The sequence below is a fragment of the Taeniopygia guttata genome, chromosome 25, assembly GCF_048771995.1.
Source record: "Taeniopygia guttata chromosome 25, bTaeGut7.mat, whole genome shotgun sequence".
Classification (NCBI taxonomy): domain Eukaryota; kingdom Metazoa; phylum Chordata; class Aves; order Passeriformes; family Estrildidae; genus Taeniopygia; species Taeniopygia guttata.
The window spans coordinates 4,520,187-4,538,973 of NC_133050.1; the positions used below are offsets into that span (position 1 = coordinate 4,520,187).

General features: G+C 57.8%; 1 protein-coding gene and 1 long non-coding RNA gene across 3 annotated transcripts in view; one reads left to right on the plus strand and one right to left on the minus strand.

Moving 5' to 3' along the window:
• Positions 1-18,787, plus strand: part of LOC140680592 (uncharacterized) — a 402,733-nt gene that overhangs the window by 63,416 nt on the left and 320,530 nt on the right. The gene's annotated exons all lie outside the window — the stretch shown is intronic.
• The window catches only part of LOC140680617 (uncharacterized), a 58,745-nt gene that overhangs the window by 30,025 nt on the left and 9,933 nt on the right, over positions 1-18,787 (minus strand). The window contains exon 2 of the mRNA XM_072918594.1: positions 11,059-11,511. Within this exon, the coding sequence (XP_072774695.1) occupies positions 11,059-11,511 (453 nt within the window). The remainder of the gene's footprint in view (positions 1-11,058; positions 11,512-18,787) is intronic.

Here is an 18,787-nt window from a genome sequence, read left to right on the forward strand (position 1 = left end):
TCTGCCCTGCCCCTTCTCACCATCGAGGGATCCTTGATGAGCTCGAGAAGGGCCCTGAGCACCAGGTGACGCCTCTCCTTGCACTCGCTCCTCAGGTGCCTTGACAAGATTTGCAGGACTCTGTCAGCACCGCGTTCACTCAATTCCAGGCACTCGAGGACCTGAAAGGCACAGGGCAGTGACAGGGGACCGGCCGGCAGGAGCCCAGAACCGCACAGGGCCGGGCCCAGGCAGCAGCACAGGGCGCGGGCTCCGTCCCAGGCACTGCGGCCAAGAGAGGGCAGAGAGCCGGGAGGCAGCTGAGCGAGGCAGCGCTGGCCTTCAGGCTCACCTCCACAAGGAACGCCAGGGAGGGCAGCTCCCAGCGTGGCTCCTGTGTGCTGAGCAGCCGGAGCAGGTAGCGAGCGATCCGGGAGCACAAGGGGATGGAGACACAGGACATCTCCCTGGCAGGAGACAAAGTAACCAAGACTGTGGGCCAGGGGGACAAACCTCTCCCAGGACTGACTCACAGAGGTCTGGTCTTTCCCCAGCATCCTGCAAGGGCCCCTGGGCTATTTGGGAGGCGGCTCCTTGTGGGCACCCTCCTCTCCCAGCCTTTTTCAGTCTGCTTGGCTGTCCCTGGGTGACAAGGCCCTCTGGCCCATGACCACAGGGACTGTGTGGGGCACCCCAGGCACAGAGCACAAATGTCAGAGGCAGCAGTGTGAAAGGGGTCTCACCTGGCCAGCAGACCCACGGCATAGTGGTGGGTGTCAGCACAGAGCAGCGTGTCCCAGCCACACTTGCGTTCCATTGCCACCACCACATCCTTGTGCTGCATTTGGCAGAGCAGGGACTTCAGGGTCCACACTGCAAACCTGTGTGCAGAGCAAAGCCCAGGTCACACTGGGAGCACTGGCCCCTGCCCAGGGATTTGGCAAGGACAGGAGGACTGTGATGGAGCACCTTCTGGGGTTGGAGGCAAGGCCGTGTTGCTGCTGACATCCCTTCCAGAAGGTATCGACCTCCTCTGGCATATCCAGAGTGCTGAAGAGCACTTGGAAGAGCAGATGGACAAACAGGCGGGGAAATACACGGTCACCATCTGTGGGACACAGGGCAGCTGGAGGATCTTCCACATCACCACAGTTGCCTGCAAAGGACAAAACCCCTCGAGACAGTGCTCAGTGCTGAGGTGTCCGTGTGGCAGGGCCCGAGCACGGGAGGGAGAAGCCCGGAGAGACGCAGGGGGAGCACCGGGCCTGGTGGCCCTGAAGCTGCCCCAAGGCCAGGTTTCAGCCCAGCGCCTGAGGCAGGGAGACGCCGTGGGGGAGGGAGGATGGAGAGCTGCTGGAGGGGTGGCCTTGGGGCCAGCAAAGGCAGAAACTCACAGCCAGGGCAAGGACAGCCGTGTGGTCCCCATCGGAGGTGCACGTGCTGTGCTCTGACCAGCTCCCCAGCACATCCAGGAGTACGAGCATGGCCGGCTCTGCAGTCCTGGGCGAGCACATGATGCTCTTCCACATGGCCAAAGCAGCTCTGTGGGGTCAGAGCTCTGTCTCAGAGGAGTCTGGGACACAGCAGCGTGGCCTGGGTGGCAGTGGGGAGCTGAGCTGCTCTGCCAGCCCTGCCTCTGCCCACTGCCCCTCACTGGCAGCACGCAGGCAGCCCAGCCCTGTGGGGACTGGCCCCTGAGGGGCAGGGGGGAAGCATGGCAGCACGCTGGGGGGCTGGCAGGGGCCAGGGCTGGCAAAGGGAGCAGCCAGAGGACCCTGGAATTCTCTGTTTGTCAGACACCTGGGACAGGCTGTACAGGCTGAAGGGCTGCTGAGCCTTGTGGACACGTGGGCCCCGTACCTGTCACACACTGGGGCCACACGCAGGAGAGCCATCACCACGTCAGAGGGCTGTGCCTCTGTCAGATCCAGAAGGGGCCTGTACAGATTGTACTCAGGAAACTCATTGGCCACGAGGATGTACCTCACCATGGCGGGCACCTGGAGAAGGCAGGGGAGACTTGGAAAGCTGCCAGAGGAAGGAATGTGCCCAGCTGCCCCAGAGAAGTGCTTCCCTTGCCACCACACTGCCATGGCCTCAAAGGCTTCCAGGGAACAGCAGGCGTGGCTTGGGAGGCCAAGCAATTGCTGGGAGGATCAAACCCTGGCCACAGGCTGCTCACTGGCTTTGGGCTGGAAGGACCCTCCTCCACAAGCATATCCAGCAGGGCAGCACTGGTCTTGGTTTTGAAGATGGGAGAGTACGCTCTGACCACAGTGCCCGCGACGCTGCTCTCTTCCCCCCGAATCCTCTTCATGAATTTGCAAACCATGTGTAGCAGAAGGGCAAGAAGCCGGGGATGTTGCATGGAGTGCTCCGAGCACAGTGCTGGGCTGAGCAGTGCCAGCAGGCCCAGCCCAGGTGGGGATGGCCGCAGGTACCTGCGCTTTTCTGCGGAAGCGGCCACGGGTGCGTTCCTGCTCTCGTGTGCGCTGCACGGCTGCACCTGGCAAAGAGCGAGCGCAGCCCGAGCTGAGGGGCTGCGGGAGAGGCCGGAGAACACAGCCCAGCCCTGCGCTGCCCAGGCAGGGACAGCCCCGCGCCGCCCCAGGGCATGGAGCACGGCTGTGGGGTGTCTGCCCGGCCCCTATTCCATCCTGTCCATGGGCATGGCCCCAGGAGATGGGATGGGATGGGATGGGATGGGATGGGATGGGATGGGATGGGATGGGATGGGATGGGATGGGATGGGATGGGATGGGATGGGATGGGATGGGATGGGATGCGATGCGATGCGATGGGATGGGATGGGATGCGATGGGATGCGATGGGATGGGATGGGATGGGATGCGATGGGATGCGATGCGATGGGATGGGATGGGATGGGATGGGATGGGATGGGATGGGATGGGATGGGATGGGATGGGATGGGATGGGATGGGATGGGATGGGATGGGATGGGATGGGATGGGATGGGGCCAAGCTGGCTGCAGGCACCAGCCCTGTGGCCCAGCTCTGCCACTCACCCTTCTGTGGTAGCTGGAACTGCTCCACCTCTTCAGGCTGCTGTGCTGGGGCAGCTCCAGGGCCTTCTTTCTCCTCCTTCCCCAAGGCCAGCTTGGGCACGCTCGCAGGTCTGTGCTCTGCGTCACTGCCTGGATTCATGGCTACTTGCAGAAGGTGAAAAGGAAAAGGTCTGAGTCAGCAAGTGCTGCAGTCGTGCCTTGAGGGCACCTGCAAGAGTGAAGTCTGGGCAAGGCTACAGGACAGCAAGTCCTGCACTCTGGTCTTGGGGGCTCCAGCCACAAGGACAGGAGACTCCTGTCAAGGACAGTGCAAAGCAAATGCCACGGTCTGCCCTCGAGGGCAGCTGCAGAAGAGATGCCTCGGGAAGGCCAGAGGTCACCAAGTGTTCTGGTCTGGCCATGAGGTCACCTGCAGGAGTAATACCTCGGGAAAGCTCTGGGTCAGCAAGGAATGAGTGGCTGTGTGAGGGCTCCTCACAGCACCGCTCTCTCCATCCTGTCTTGTCGCGTGCACAGAGCACTGTGGAGTGGCCTTGTCACTGCCAACACCTATGCCACAGCATGTCACAAAGGGCCCTTGGATACCTTGTCCCATTCCATTCCACGGTGACCATGCTGCACCGTGTCACAAAGGGCCCTTGGATACCCTGTCCCGTTCCATACCACGGTGACCATGCTGCAGCGTGTCACAAAGGGCCCTTGCACACTCTGCCTGGAGCGTAGGCTCTGGGTCGAGGGGCAGGCTCAGCATTGCCTGTCTGCAGGCCTCATTGGTGTTCTGCAGGGCGATTTGCTTCACCATGCCGTGCCTCAATCCCTCCTCTGGAACCTGTGCTTCAGCTGCCCTGTATAACCTGTCTATGAAACTAACGAAAGATTCCTGTGTCTCCTGCTTGAGAGAAAAACAGTTAACAACAGGACCACTGGGTCTTAACTTAAAAAATGCTTTTTCTGCCGCCTTGGCAGTTGCTGCCAATGCCCCCCTTGGAATCTTTTCCGCCTGTGTTGTTGCCACGTCCCACTCCCCCATCCTGCACAGATGATCAATGGTTAACATGCCTCCATCGGTGTCAGATGAGGTCTCGGCTTTTGCCCAAAGCTGGGGTAATGCATCTCGTACCTCCCGCCTCCATATGGATTCCCATACCAAAAACTCAGTTGGAGTAAGCAAGCACAAAAACAGAGCGCGCATGTCAGCAGGGACATACTCATTGGAGGAAACTGTGACTTTTAACAGCCCCCTAAAGTATTCACTTTCCCAGCCAAACTCCTTTTGGGCTTTGCAAACATCCCTAATCACAGCCTGTGGGATGGGGGCCCACTGTGCCAGGGGTCTGCCCCTCTGCCGCGGCGTGTAGGTGACCGGTGCAGCAGAAAAGGCGAGCGGGGGTTGCGGCAGGTCGCGGCTTCCCCCCTCCCCCCCACTTCCTCCCGCTCCCCCCCCACCTCGAGAACCGAGGCGTGGGAACAAGAGGGCAGGTCGTGGAAACGGAGGGCGGAGGCAGGACCAGGGCTGGGGAGTGTGGCTGGTATTACCTCACCCCTAGGGGCAGGGTCGGAGGGAGGACTGATGAATGATTCATTAGGGGAAGTGCCAGAAGGGGGTGGAGGGGAGGAGTGGGTGGAGAAGTCTCGGGAGTGGGAGGGGTTGGCTGTAGGGTGAAAGGGGTCGTTGGGAGACAAAGCACGGAGGGAGGGGGATGGGCATGCCATGCGGTCCCCTCCATCTTGTGCCCTGGGGCAGGGAAGGGGATTATTTTGGGAAAGGTCAGGGAAAGGTTGTGGAGAGGGATCTGGGCTTTTAAAACTCACAACTTTACTACTATGGGGCAGGACTGTACAAAGAGAGGAACTTTGGGGAGGGGAAGGGTGCAGGGCGATGCCAGCATTGTCCTGTGATGGAACCTGGGGGTTGACAGAGAGGCCAGAATCTGCCTGCGGCTGGTTTTGCCGGGATGCCTGTCTGAGAATCCCCGGGCTAGGGAGAGAGGGATAGGAGAGGGAGTTTGGGGGATTTGGGGGGCTTGGGGGGCAGCGTTCGCCCTGGGGTGGCTCTGGCTTCCCTTCACAGTTATTTTTGACAATATTTCTCAATTGGATTGCCAGATGGATGAAAATTGAGAGGGACTGGTTGTCCTTTTGAGCAATTTCTTTTTCAACTCGGTCCCAGAATTGAATTTGGTACAAATTTGCCTGCGAGATGTCCTGGAAGGACTGCCAAAGCCACTGGGCAAAACGCTTAACGTCTGACTTTTTACATCTCTTTCCTCCCCCAACTAGAATTCCTAGGATTTGAACGTAAATTCTCTCGTGCGACACAGACAATTTTGCACCCATTATGTCGAGGTTAAAGTGTGTCGCGAACCTCGCGGCTGGTAAAATAACAAAATAAAAAAAAAACCTCTATCGGAAAGCTAGGTAGCCTGCCCTTACACACTCCCTGCAGCGGGAGAAAAAATGTGGGATCTTATCACCCCCTTGTTGGAGAAAGAGAAACCCACCCCAAAAGGAGCAGGGCGTACCCAGCCCAGGGGACCCCGGTAACTCAACACGGGTCCAGCGACGTCCAAAGGCGAAACGAAAAGTCCAGCTGTGAAGTTTTCGCCGTGGGGGGACCGAACTTCAGCGGTGCAAGCCAAAGCTGCAGGTCCAAGCCCTCTGGAAGCCCTGGCTCCTTAAAACGGAACCGCAGCTTGCGAGGGTGTTGTAACGTCCACAAGGTAAATCCACCAGCCTCTTGGGGCTCAGCAGTCCTCAGTCCGTGGCCTGGAGTTCCCAAGCCCCACATTGGGCGCCACAACTGCCGTAGTGCTCTCTTTTCCCCCCTTTGTCCCAGCTAGCTCTGTGGCGGAAGGGGAGCGCGGGCAGTCTCCGTCTTTTCCGGCGAGCCCTCGCGGGCGTCGGCTGGTGCTACGTGGGTCTGGGAGCAGAGGCGTGTCCCGCGGCGAATAAAGGGAGAGAGACTTTTCTCCCACAGGCAGAATTCCGGTTTATTGCGGTTTGGCTGGGAAAGCAAAAACCGAAAAGACTGCGGCGTGCTGCGCTGGAGTTTGTTTGTGCCGCCTTGCCGGTCAGGGGCGGGGCGGCACGCTCCGGAGCTGGCCGCGAGCCAGGGGAGGCAGCGCGCAGGGCTGCGGCGCGGTGGCCGACTCACGCGGGTGCCGTGGCGGGAGCGGCAGCCGCGGTCGCGGAGTGAAGCAGCCGCAGCAGGGTCGTCCGGAGCGGCGGCGGCAGCAGCAGCACGCGGGGGCCGGCAGAGAGAAAAGCCGCGGCGGGGGAGCGGGGCGGCAGCAGCACGCGGGGGCCGGGCGAGAGAAAAGCCCGGGGCGTCCCCAGCCCGCAGGTTAAGTACTGAACAGGGGAAACCCGGGGCAGCCAATGGGGTAACGCCACGGGGGGTCTGAGGGCAGTGGGGTGCAGGGGTACATCCAATGGGGAATGGACAGGTGGAGGGTCCCAGGGCGTCTGCCGACCCCGCCGCGTGACTGACAGATGGCCTGAGATGTAAACACAATGACTCTGCACTTTCCCGGGAAGGCAAACCGCGGGGACAGATGGGAAAACCCGGGGGGTCGCTACAGAGTGCGGGGGGGGTACATGGAACGAAATTATACATAATAAAACATATAATAACACAATTCCACACCTGAGGGACACCTGAGGGACACCTGAGTGACACCTGGCACACCTGAGTGACACCTGGCACACCTGGGCACAGGTACATCACACCTGAGTAACACCTGAGTGACACCTGAGTGACCCCTGGGCACAGGTAATGTTACACCTGGGGACGGATGTCACACCTGGACACAGGTGATGTCACACCTGGGTGGGTGCAGCGAGACAGAGCCACCTGTGCAGGGACATGGTGATGTCACGTGTATGACATCATAGCACCTGGGGAATGAGACAGCTGGGGAGGGGGGGAACATCACAACATCACAGCTGCTGAGGTGACACACAGAGCAGGAGCCCCAAGGAACACCTGGATCCCCCCAAATTACACCTGGGACACCCCCAAAACCACCTGGAAATGCCTCAGGGACACCTGGATCAACCCTGGGACATCTGAACTTCCCTCAAAAACACCTGGATCCCCCCAAAAACCACCTGGGCCTACCCAAAACCCACCTGGTCCCACCCAGGATCTCCTGGACCGACCCAGGGACAGCTGGACCCACCCCCCAAACTCATTGGGACCCCACTGAAACTCACCTGGATCCCCCTCTAAATCCACCTGGGACCCCCAAAATGCACGAGGACTCCCCCAAAACCCACTTGGACCCACCCAGGAACACCTGGGATCCCCCAAACTCATTTGGACCACCCCAAAGCCCACCTGGAGCCCCCCAAAATCACAGGTGTGGTCCTGCTCCCCCACTCCCCTGGGTTTGAATTTTTGGGTCGATTTGTGGCGATTTTTGGTTTCCATTGATAAAAATCTATCCGGGGGCGGGGCCAAGGCTAATTTGGGGTGGGGCTTCAGGAGGGGGCGGGGCCAGAACCCAGAGCTGGGAACTGGGAGGGGCGGGGCCTGAGGGGGCGGGGTGCTCGGTGGGCGTGTCCAGCAGCAAGGGGCAGGGCCAAAACACGGGGCGGGGTCTAAAGAGGGCGTGGTCAGTGTCTGGGGGTTCATCCTGCCCGCTCCTACCCCCCCAAATTCCCCCAGACCCTCCCTCACCGCCCCTCACCCACCCATGGGACACACCCCGAAACCTCCCCAGCCCCTCCCCCCTCGGCCCCCCCGAACTGTTTTCACCTGGCTACCCCCAAATCTTTGGGAATTCTCACCTGGGACCCCCTAAAGCTCCCCTGCACCCCTCCAAAATCTCCTCAGGACCACACAAACCTCACCTGGAACCCTCTAAACCTCACCTGGAAGCCCCCAAACCTCACCTGAGATCTCCAAACCTTTCCTGGGATCCCTAGACCTCACCTGGGCAGCTGGGAAACCCCAAATCACCGAGAATTCTCATCTGGGATGCCCCAAACCTCACCTGGGACCCCCCCAAAGCCTCACCTGGGACCCCCCAAACCTCACATGGGACTCCCCAAGCCACACCTGGGACCCCCTCAAAGCTCATCTAGGACCCCCCCAAAATCTCCTCAGGACCCCCCAAAAACGGCCAAAGGTGGGGCAGGGCCAGGGCGATGACGTCACCTCTTCCTGTTTCCCCTCTCCGGCCGCGCCGCGTTCCCGCGTGTCCCCAACTGTCCCCGGCCGTGTCCCCTCCCCGGAGTGTCCCCAGAGGCCATGGAGCCCCGTGAGGTGCGACAATCCCGGCAGGGGGGCGGGAGGGGACAGGGGGGACACGGCGGGGAGTGGGCAGAGGGGTGGCAGAGGGTACAGGGGAACACGGGGGTGGCAGACGGGTGGAGGGGACTGAGGGTGGTAGGAGGGAACGGGGGGGGAACAGTGGGAGACGAGAGGGTGACAAAAGGGACAGAGGGGACAGCAGAGCCCTCCAGGGAGGGGACAAACGGGACCACAGGAGGGCACAGGGGCCACTGTAGGAGGCCACAACTGCCACCAGGCCCCTGACACCTCCCCTGTCCCATCCCCAGCTGTCCCCCACCAGCTGCTGGAGGCGATAGGGACCATGGTGGCCACACTGGGTGAGCTGGTGGCCACCCTGAGAGAACTGATGGCCACCGTGGCCAGGCCGCACAGGGACGTGCTGCTGGCCGTGTCCCCAGAGTTCCTGCGGGTGGCTGTGGGGACCTTGATCTTTCATCTCCAGGACGCCCTGCGCTACTACCGTGTCCCCTCCCTGGGCCACCGCCCTGTCCCCTCCCTGGGCTGGACCCTGGCCAACCTCGGGGACACCCCAGGGACCACCTGGGCCTGTGTGAGAGCCCTGGCCAGCGCCAGGCGTGTGCTGGACAGGCTCATGGACAGCTGGGCCCGGCTGGCCAAGGCGGCCACCGAGCTCCGCGACGCCTGCAGGGATGCGGCCACCGGGAGGGGACAGCGGCTGGAGCTGTACCTGGGGCTGCTGGGGGACTTGGTGGCCGCGTGTGACAAAGCCACCACCTTCCCCCGGGAGCTGCAGCGCCGGCTCGGGGACATCGAGGCTGCCCTGGAGGGGACAACGGAGGTGTCCCGATTTCCGTGCGGCCTTGGTGGCCACAGCGGCCGAGGCTGAGCAGCTGTGGGAGGCCAGTGCCCGCCTGGCCACGCATCACCTGCTGGGGACACTTGGGGACATCAACACCCTCTTCTTCTGTCCCTCTCCTGGCCACGGTGGCTGTGCAGTGGCCGAGCGGTGCCAAAGAGCCATGGAGGACATCCCGAGGCTGCTGTGCACAGAGCAACATCACCACTGGGCCGTCATCAGGCCGGTGTCACCTCTGCAGAGACTCGGGGACATTCTGAGGGCACTTTGGGAGTACTTGGGGACACTTTGGGAAGGTGTGTGGCAATGCTGGTGGGGGCGGGGGGGTGAACGAGCCTCCCCTCAGTGCCTTGCAGGAGACCTGGCTGTGATTTTGGGGTCGGGGGGGTCCCCAGGCAGCCCCCACTGCTGAGCACTGACCCTGCCCCGGGGGGCGCCGGGACCCCCCAAAAACCACACCCGCACCCCCTTCAGTGCCCCCGAACCCCCCTTGAGAACTGACCCCCCTCACCGGGCACTGGGACGAGTGGAGACCCCCTCTTGGCTTTCTGGGGGTCGAGATGACCCCGAGATTGTGAAAAGTCCTTTTCTCCCAGCCCGCGCGGGCAGAGAAGGAGTCGAGATGCGGAGCTTTGCTTCTCAGGGCCGTTTATTTTCCCTTTTCTCTAACAGCTTTGTCCGCTCTGCTGAGCTCTGTCTAGCAGGTCGGTCTGTGGCAGTCTCCCTGCCCTCAGGGCGCTGTTTGCCTTCTACACTAAATACCTGTACTGTGTTTACAATAACGTGCCAATATCTATCGTTTATGTTGGACAGTGTGTCTCTACCTTCAACCAACAGAAAAGTGTCACCATCACAGCAAGACATGGAGGGCAAAAAGGAGAAGAAGGTCAGGACACACCCAGATCCCTCCACCTTGTCCCATTGAACCCCGTATTTTAAAATGTTAAAATTCTACTTTTCCACCCTGTGTTAATTCACCTACCACGCTACTCAAACCCTTGTGCCTTGTAATTCCCCATGCAAAGTTGGCAATTTTCTCCAGGGGCTAAAACCACAGCCACCGGTGTTCTTGACACCATGCCAAGGTCTCCGAGGCCCCTGCCAGGGTCTGGATCCATCCAGGGCAGCCAGAGGGATGTCCTGGATTCTGACACCCCCCAATTACTGAGCAGTGGGAGCCCCCCGGGCACTGCCCCCCCCTCACCAAGCACCGGGATAGGGACCGGACCCCCCTCGAACCCTGGGAACCCCACAAGCACCGGGACCCCCCAGGCAGCGCCACCCCCGTGCACCGGGACAGGGACCGGGCCCCCCTCGTGCACCGACCCCCCTGAGCACTGGGCCCGAACCCCCTTTGTGCCCCCCATCCATGACGGAGGTTCCATCCTGTCCCCTTTGACCCCCCAGAGCCGTGGGACCCCCAGGAACAGTGCAGGGACTGTGGGGGACCCCAAGGGCTGGGGGGGCACGGGGGGTTCACCAGCACTAGGGGAGTCCCTTAGGGTTTGGTCCTTCCCCCCCCCCGTTATTTCCCAAGGCCCACTATTATCATCAGGGTCCCCCCCAATTTACTGGGACCCCCCCATTTACTGCTTCCCCCCTTCCCTGACCCCCCAAAGCGCTGGGACCCCCCGAGCTATGAGCCCCCCGCAGTGCACCAGGACCCCCACTCACCTCCCATCCCCCATCCATGGGAACCCCCCCAAATCACAGCAGCACAGGAGAAGAAGCCAACACCTTCCCCACACCCAGCATGGATCACCAGGACTACAGATCAGCAGGGCTCTGCCCAACGGGGGTCACTGGGGATCATCAAGCCCGGATCCTCCCATGGGGGATGGAGCTGGAGCAGCGTACCAAGCTCTTCCCTCACTCTCTTCCCTCACTCCAAGCTCTTCTCTCACTCGGGGCACTCACAGGGCTTCCCTTAGTGGTGCCTCCGTTGGTGCTGGGTCAAGTTTGAGCTCTGTGAGAAGCTCTTCCCACACTGCCCACACTCGTAGGGCCTCTCCCCTGTGTGGATGCGCTGGTGTGTTCTCAGGTCTGCTCTCCGCCCAAAGCACTTCCCACATTCCAAGCACTCATAGGGCCGTTCCCCAGTGTGGGTCACCTGGTGCTTGATCAGGCCAGACCTGTCTCTGAAACCCTTCCCACACTTTCCACACTCGAAGGGCCTCTCCCCGGTGTGGATGCGCCGGTGCATGGTGAGGTTGGAGTTGCGGTTGAAGCCCTTCCCGCAGTCGGGGCAGCGGAAGGGCCTCTCCTCTGTGTGACTCCGCCCATGTCTGAGGAGATGGAAGCTTCTCTGAAACCTCTTCCCACACTCCCCACACTCGTAGGGCCTCTCCCCAGTGTGGATCCTCTGGTGCCGGATCAGATGGGATCTCCAGCTGAAACCCTTCCCACATTCCAAGCACTTGTGGGGCTTCTCCCTGCCATTAGGCTTCTCCACCAGCTCCGAGCTCCGGCTGGATCTCCGCCCGCCTTCCTGGCTCAGGGGGGCTCTTTCCTCCCCACAGCTCCCTGGGCTGGGTTTGCAGCTCCTCCTCCTGCAGCATCTCCGGGGCTTTTCCTCCTCCTCCATCCAGACACGCCCAGGGAATGAAAAATCCTGGTTTGGGGAAAAAAACAAGAGGAGAGCACCTTGGACTAGACGTTCCTCCTTGCTCCAGTTCATCTCAGGAAGTCATTGGGAATCCTGTGTCTGTAAGAACCTCCAAAACACCAAGATTCAGCCCAAAAATCCCACAAACTTCAAGATACAGATCAAAAACTCCCCAAACATCACAAGTCAGCAAAAACCTCCTCCAAAACATAAAGATTCAGCTGCCACATAAAACCAAAGCACCAACATTTAGCCCAAAAAAGCTCAGAAACACCAAGATTCACCCCGTGAAAATCCTGGATCCCCCTCCACAGTCACCTGATGCATGTGGGGGGAGAAACACTCCTGGGGCTGGGGGGAGGCTGCAGATACAGGGAGGGGTGGAACCTTCTGCTGCTTCCTCTTTCTGCTCCTCTTTCTCCGCCTGTGTCTCTCCTCTTCCTCACACTCCTCTTTCTCCTGCTATTCCTCCTTCTCCTGCACAATCCCACCTTCTCTTCCCACCTGCATTGTTTGACCATTCTGTTCCTCAAGCCTGCTTCTCCTTCCCTTCTCCTCCTGCCCCCAGGCCCAGCACCCACTGCCGGCTCCCTCTTCCCCCCAGACCCACAGCATCCCAGCCGAGGGGCAGGGATGGAGCTGGGGCAGGTCGGGCTGGGGCAGCGCTGGGCTCTCGGCCGCTCCCGCCCGCACTCGGTCCCCACTGCAGCCGCTCCCGCCAGGACAGCGCGGGGGGGCCCGGCCTTGGCGCTGCCCCACTCCCACCTCCCCAAATTCCCCTCGGGGGGCGATGGGGCCGAGGGGGGGAGTCCAGTTGGGGAAGGCTCAGAGGGCCAGGGAGCTGTAAACAAAGGAGTGACAGGAGAAGGAATCGGTTTTAGAAAATGTTATTAATTGATGACATAGACTGCTGCTCAGCCAAGGTCCTGCTCTATTCATGAACTTCCAGAAGAACAACAAAGACTTAACAGAGCCATGAATATCGTTTGCTATATAAAAGTGGGGAGCATATTAAGTTGGGTATGCAGAAGGTGGATTGGGAAGTCTGTAGCTCTCAAATACTTCAGCCAGTGGGGAAAGCAGAGGGAGATGTGGCCAGGAGAATTAGGATTAAAGGGAGGCTGTGTCCTCCAGCAATTGGAGAGATCCCATGGGGAATGTCCCATGGCCTCTCCCATTTTTAGGAATGAAATTAGTTTCACAGGACTCCTCTGTCTGCTTTGTGGACAGAATCCCTGGTGATGTCAATTTTCCCGCACACCCTGGGGCAGGGAGTGCAGCTGAAGGTGTCTCACCCACTTTGGGTGATCGGCTCCCTTGGCTGGCGGCGGCACCGGGGATTGATTGGGGACCCGGGAGTGACCAGGAGACAGACGAGTGACACATCAGGGGGGTCTGTGAAGAGTCAGCAGGGAGAGAGCACTGAAAATCTCATCAGTGAGTGCCCTGGGATCTTCGGGGAGTGAACATGGCAGGGCACCCATGGAGGGGAGAAAAGGGAAAGCCAGGGAGGGCTCCTGGCCAAAGGGAGGATGATCCCAAAATGTCTCTGAAGGGTCCCATGGGAGAATGCTGAGGTAGTTTGCACATTCCCCCAGAGGTAACTAAGGACATGGACACCCAGGGGGGCAATAAGGGAAGGAGAGAAGGGATTTGGACAACAGGGGATGGATGGTGTTGGTGTGCTGGGAAGGGATCGGGTGAAGGAGAGTGTGCAGCAATATGGTTCAGGCAAGAAGCAGCAGGAGGAATGTGTGTGGTAAGAAAAAGGATGATGGCAAAGAGGAGGAACAGAAAAATACTCAGGATTGGGATGTTTTTCAGCAGGGTCTTATCCTGACAATTTACCAGCTGATACTTTGAATTCGCAGTTTCCAGGAGAGGAAAAGCAGGAGGTCAGGATGTCAGGGGTTTCTCTGTGGTGGGCAGCGGCAGCAGCGGGCGCAGAGGTGCGGGACCGGGAGCAGGGCTGGGGGCCTGTGGGGAGCTGCGGGGCCGGGCCGGGGCTGTGGGGCAGCCGGGGCTCAGCGCCGGGCGCTGCCTGAGCCCACCAGCCCCGGGCAGGGCCGGCAGTGGCCCCCGGCCCCCAGGAGGCTGCGGGACGCCCCGGCCGCTGCCCGGCCCCGGGGAGCTGCCGGCCCTGCCCGCCGGGGGGGCCGCCTTTGGACACTGCGGCAGGACAGGCACCGGCTCTGCCACACGGGCTGTGCAGGGGACCCTGAGCACAAGGAGCAAAACAAAGCAACATCTGGGAAATGCAGAGTGCACATGGAAGGATCAGGATTTTCTCTTAAGAATTTGGTTTGGGTCCCTGCAGAAAGAAAAGATTTTGCAGAAAGCTCAGCAGCTCTCAGAGGATGAGCACCCACAGGCAGTGACCGGGGCTGCAGGAGTGGCACAAGAAGGCCCTGCAGCACTTGAGCACAAAGGCACAGCAGCTGAAGGCAAGGAGGGATGAGCAAAAGGCCAAGCTGAAGGCAAAGGCCATGGCAGAGTTCCCACAGCCCCTGAGGGACCAACCCCAGGACCCAAGGGGGCCCCAGCACCCAGGGGACGGCGTCGGCCACAAGCACCTGGCAGAGGCATTGCCCTCCTGGCCAGGGCAGAGCCCACCCAAACAGCCCCTGGGAAGGAGTCGGGGCTCCAGCTGCAGCCCACAAGGACACTGCAAGCACAGACAGCAGCACCCTCAGGAGGAGCGAGTCCACCCCTGCATGGACATGGATTGTCAGGGCTCCCTGAGCTCCCATCCCACCGGGGACCCACCACACTGCAGCCCTGGAGAACATCCAGGCTGGGTCTGCATCCAGAGGAGGCCTCTCCTGATGGACACAGGGGCCTCTCCATCCCCTCTGAATCTTACACCTAAGGGGGGAACATTGTAAAGGAATGTTTTCATTATTAAGGGAATAAATGGGAAAGCTGAGCTGGTGTCATTTGTTCAATCATTATTAGGAGCTGTGGAGGATAGCTTTGAAATAAACCAATTTCTTTTCTTCCTACTCTGATTGTAATTAACTAGGAAGGAATTTGATGGTGGCATTGTAATATTGTAAAAGGTGATACAGAGGCTATTGCTGCTGTACCTTTGTGTCAAATGTCTGGCACGGCCTGTGCTGAAGGGAACCCAGAGGTGTGGGCAGCCCCAGAGGGAAAATTTGATGTGGAGCCTCTCCAAATTACTTGGAAGCAACCAGGACAAGTGGGGGCTAAAAGCAACACCCTGTTCCAGGGGAGGGAAGGAAGGGCTCACAGCCTGGTATGGAGTCCCTGCTAAAGGCAGGGCTTTTGGAGCCAGGGATGTCTCCCTACAGCACTCCTATCCTGCCAGTCAGGGAATCTGATGGCTCCAATGAGGAGCACAAGAACAAGTGGTAGACAAAGCCTCTGTGAAATGGCTGAATGTTCTAGATAAAAAACAACTTTTGAGTATTAAGGGGAAAAGTGCAAATGGTGGAGAAAAACATTAAATATTTGGGACATATTTTGACTGAAGTTACGTGGTTGAATGACCAAGAGAAGGTGTGGGCAATCTCAGAAGTAACCTTATCCAAGAACAAAAAGGAGCAGAGACAATTCTGAGAATTAATAGGGAATTACACAGCCTGGATTGAGGATTCTCTGTTCCAGCCAGAACATTGTAGGACTTTGTAACCCCAGACAGCCTCCATGCTGTGGTATGGACAGGAGAAAGTGATCAAAACTTGAGAAAATGAAAAACCAAAAATATTGATGCCTCAGCTGTGGCTCTTCCAGACTCAGAAAAGAAATTGGAATTGTAGGTGAATGTTCAACAGGGCCATGCCAAAGGAATTCCTGGTCCAACAAGTTCCACCCAGTGGCCACAGTGACCTCATTGTCTGCAGAATTGTGCAGTCACAGCTTCAACGGGAACCGAGGCCCAAAACCTGATGACAACAGGATCTCCAACTGTTCCAGTCTGCCATCAAGTTCAAGCTTTGATAACCAAAAGAGCCTCGCAATGGATGAGCAGTGCTCGGTTATTACAGTGTGAAACTTGTTCAGTGGCACAGGAGGATTCAGAACTGAGGACAGGGGAAGGGTTTAACCCAGCCTCCTGTTTGAACAGCCCACAGAGGGGCTGGGAAGAAACCCAGAACTGCATTCAAGTGACAGAGCTCCAGACCCAGCCTGGGGGAGATTCAGGAGACATTGCCTGGCCTGAGGCAGAAAATGTCTTTGGGGATGGCTCTTCAAGGGCAGCAGAAGGGAAAAGAGTTCCAAGACACGCTGTTATTGAGGAAAGGGAATCAGACAAAGCCCAGGTTACCCCCCATGGTCAGCTCAACCGGCACAGCTGTGTGTGCTTGTAAGAGCCGGGCACTGAAATGCCCTGAGCAGGAAGGCTTCAATATCTTCTGGTGACACCAGCTCACCTAACAGGGGGGCAAAAGCAATTCTGATTGCTCAGCAACCACTGAAAGAAATAATTCATATAAAAGGGATTGTGGAAGTCATAGACTCAGAGAGCAGAACTCATTTTCCAGGAAAGATCCTCCAGGGGGTTATGGCAGCTTTAGGAATGCAATGGGACCTCCAGAACCCCTGGCACCCCCACAGCTCAGGCTGGGTGCAAAGAATGAAAGGGGATGGAAAGAAACACCTTTGGAAGCTGGGGATAGAAACCAAGATGCCATGGGTACGGCTTTTGCCATTGGCTTGGGCAAGACCCCGAGCCAGGGCAGATATTCAGTTCTCTCCCTTGCAATTAATCCTGGGAATTCCTTACCCTGGGAATTCTCCACCTAGTGCAGGGTGGAGATAAGGGATGCACATTTAAAGCAGTCTGTGGCCAGAATCCTGTCTCTGGTGCCATCTCTGCCCCAGGAAGCTGGGCTGGCACAGAGCCTGCCTTGGCACTTTGCTGTTGCCAACATCCCAGCAGGACATCGGCTCCTGCCTAAGGAGTGCAGAGCAGCACCACTGGTGGCCAAGTGGCGTGGCCCGTGCCAAGTGGCCCCGAGGCCAGAAACAGCCGCCAGCACAGCTGAGCACGGGGGGACCCCTCAGCCTCGGCTCCAGGTCTCTGCAGCCCCGGAGATTTGCACTTCCCGCCTGCAGCAGGAGGATGGGAGGCCCCCACTGAGCTGCACTGAAGGCAGCGCAGCAGCAGCCAGGGCTCCACAGCGGGGCAAGGCCCTGGGCCTGCCCACACATCCTCTGCTGAAATCCTCGGCCTGGCCACCCTCCTTTGGCAGCTCCAGCACCGGGGACAGCCCTTGCTGCCACCGCTGCAGCTTCAGCGCTCTCTGGGCCTGCCCTGCCACAGCTGCTGGGCAAGAGCACGGGACAATTCCACTCTGGCTCTCACTTACACTCACACACTGCCCTGCCTGCCATGGCATTGATGGAAAATACACCAGCTCATAGACTTTAACATTGTTAACCTTCGATTTCTCTACTCAGGCTTGCTTTGCCTTGGCCTTGGGGAAAGAAATGTTAAAGGCTTTGTTAAGGGATGTTACACCACTCAATGGAGATGAGTTTAACACCTCAACACACTGGGAATGGCCCAAAAGATGCCCACAAAGATAACACCCAGCAGCAAAACATCAACCCCAGCAGCAAACAGCAACCAACACCTACCCCAGACACTGCCAGGGCTGCAGACACCTGGTCTGCAAAAGGCTGAGAAGGAAATCCAGCACTTCCCACCTCATTAACAGCTGAAGCAAAGAAATCCGGGTCCAATAGGAAACCAAATACTAAAAACTGCACAAGTTGAAACTTTGGAACATTAAACCAGTGAATTTAGACTGGTTCAGACTGTATCAAGTTTGGGAAAAATCTAGTAAAAGCCACGGAGGTTTTACTCCGATAGTATTTTATTTATTATATACTCTGATATATTTTACTGATACTTTACGTGTCATGGAACGATTTTCTCTGCACACCCGGGCTATGTGGGGATGGAATGATTTCTGCTGCACATCCTGTCCAGAACCAAGGAATGCCTTGACTCTAACAATAAACATATTGTTGTAGTTTTTCTTTTTCCTGCAGTTTCAGCGCTAAGTTTAGAGCATTACAGTATTTTTAAATTACTTCTACTTCTATATTGCTGGTTAGGTTTGGGTCAGGGATGAGAGAATAAGTTTTTACTTAGAGGAGAAGGAGAAAAAATTTAATTGACTTGGAAAATTTTTGTGTATGTTTGTGCGTGGCTCTTAGAGATAGAAAAATTTTGGTCTGGGTTTTTCGACGTTCACCTTAAGGCAACATTTTGTGAAACTAGAAGATATTTGAAGGTGACCCTTTAACTCATAAATAGAAGATTTGAAGGAAAAAAAATAAATAGAAGATTTGAAAGAAAAAAAAAAAGAAAAAGCAGCAGGTTGGGGGGGGGGGGCACATGTGAGGCTGCTGAAGCTGCTCTGGAAGAGAAGCTGCATTCCAGGCACCCAGGAGGAGCTTTAGAAATGCAAATTAACACTCCTGGGGCAGAGTGGGGACAATGTACCTGGCTCTTCTGGCCTGGGGCAGGAATTGGCTGATTCCCTCTGCCCCTCACCCCAAGCTCTGCCTGCTTGCACAGATGGAATCTGCACGGCTGAAGGCAGAGCCCATGGTGAGGATCTGACTCTGAAACAGAAATGGCTGAGACTGCAAAGGGAAACAGCAAATGGAGAATGTTGTGAAAACTTCACTAAAATAAGGGGGGGATCATCCCCCTGCCCACTCCAACATCTGCTGTCACTGTCTGTGCTGTACAGGGTGTATCAGAGCACTGGGGCTTTTGCTAGAACAAGTTCAGGGAAATTAGTTGGAATTCAAGTATTTGATGATGTAATTAGAAAAATGCGGTCAATTGATGCAGCCCCGGCTGCAGGGAGCACCCAGAAATGGGGAAAAGATGAAGGGCCACCAGAAAAAATTCTACAACACCATGGACCAGCCCCTGGGAACCCAAACCAATTCATATCAGGAGGCAGAGAACCCATTTATCATTTCAATGGCATCATTAGATTACAAGCTGTCCTCGGAATAAGAACCAACCAGACAGCTCCAGCTCCTGACCTTCCTGCTGACCAAGCCACTGA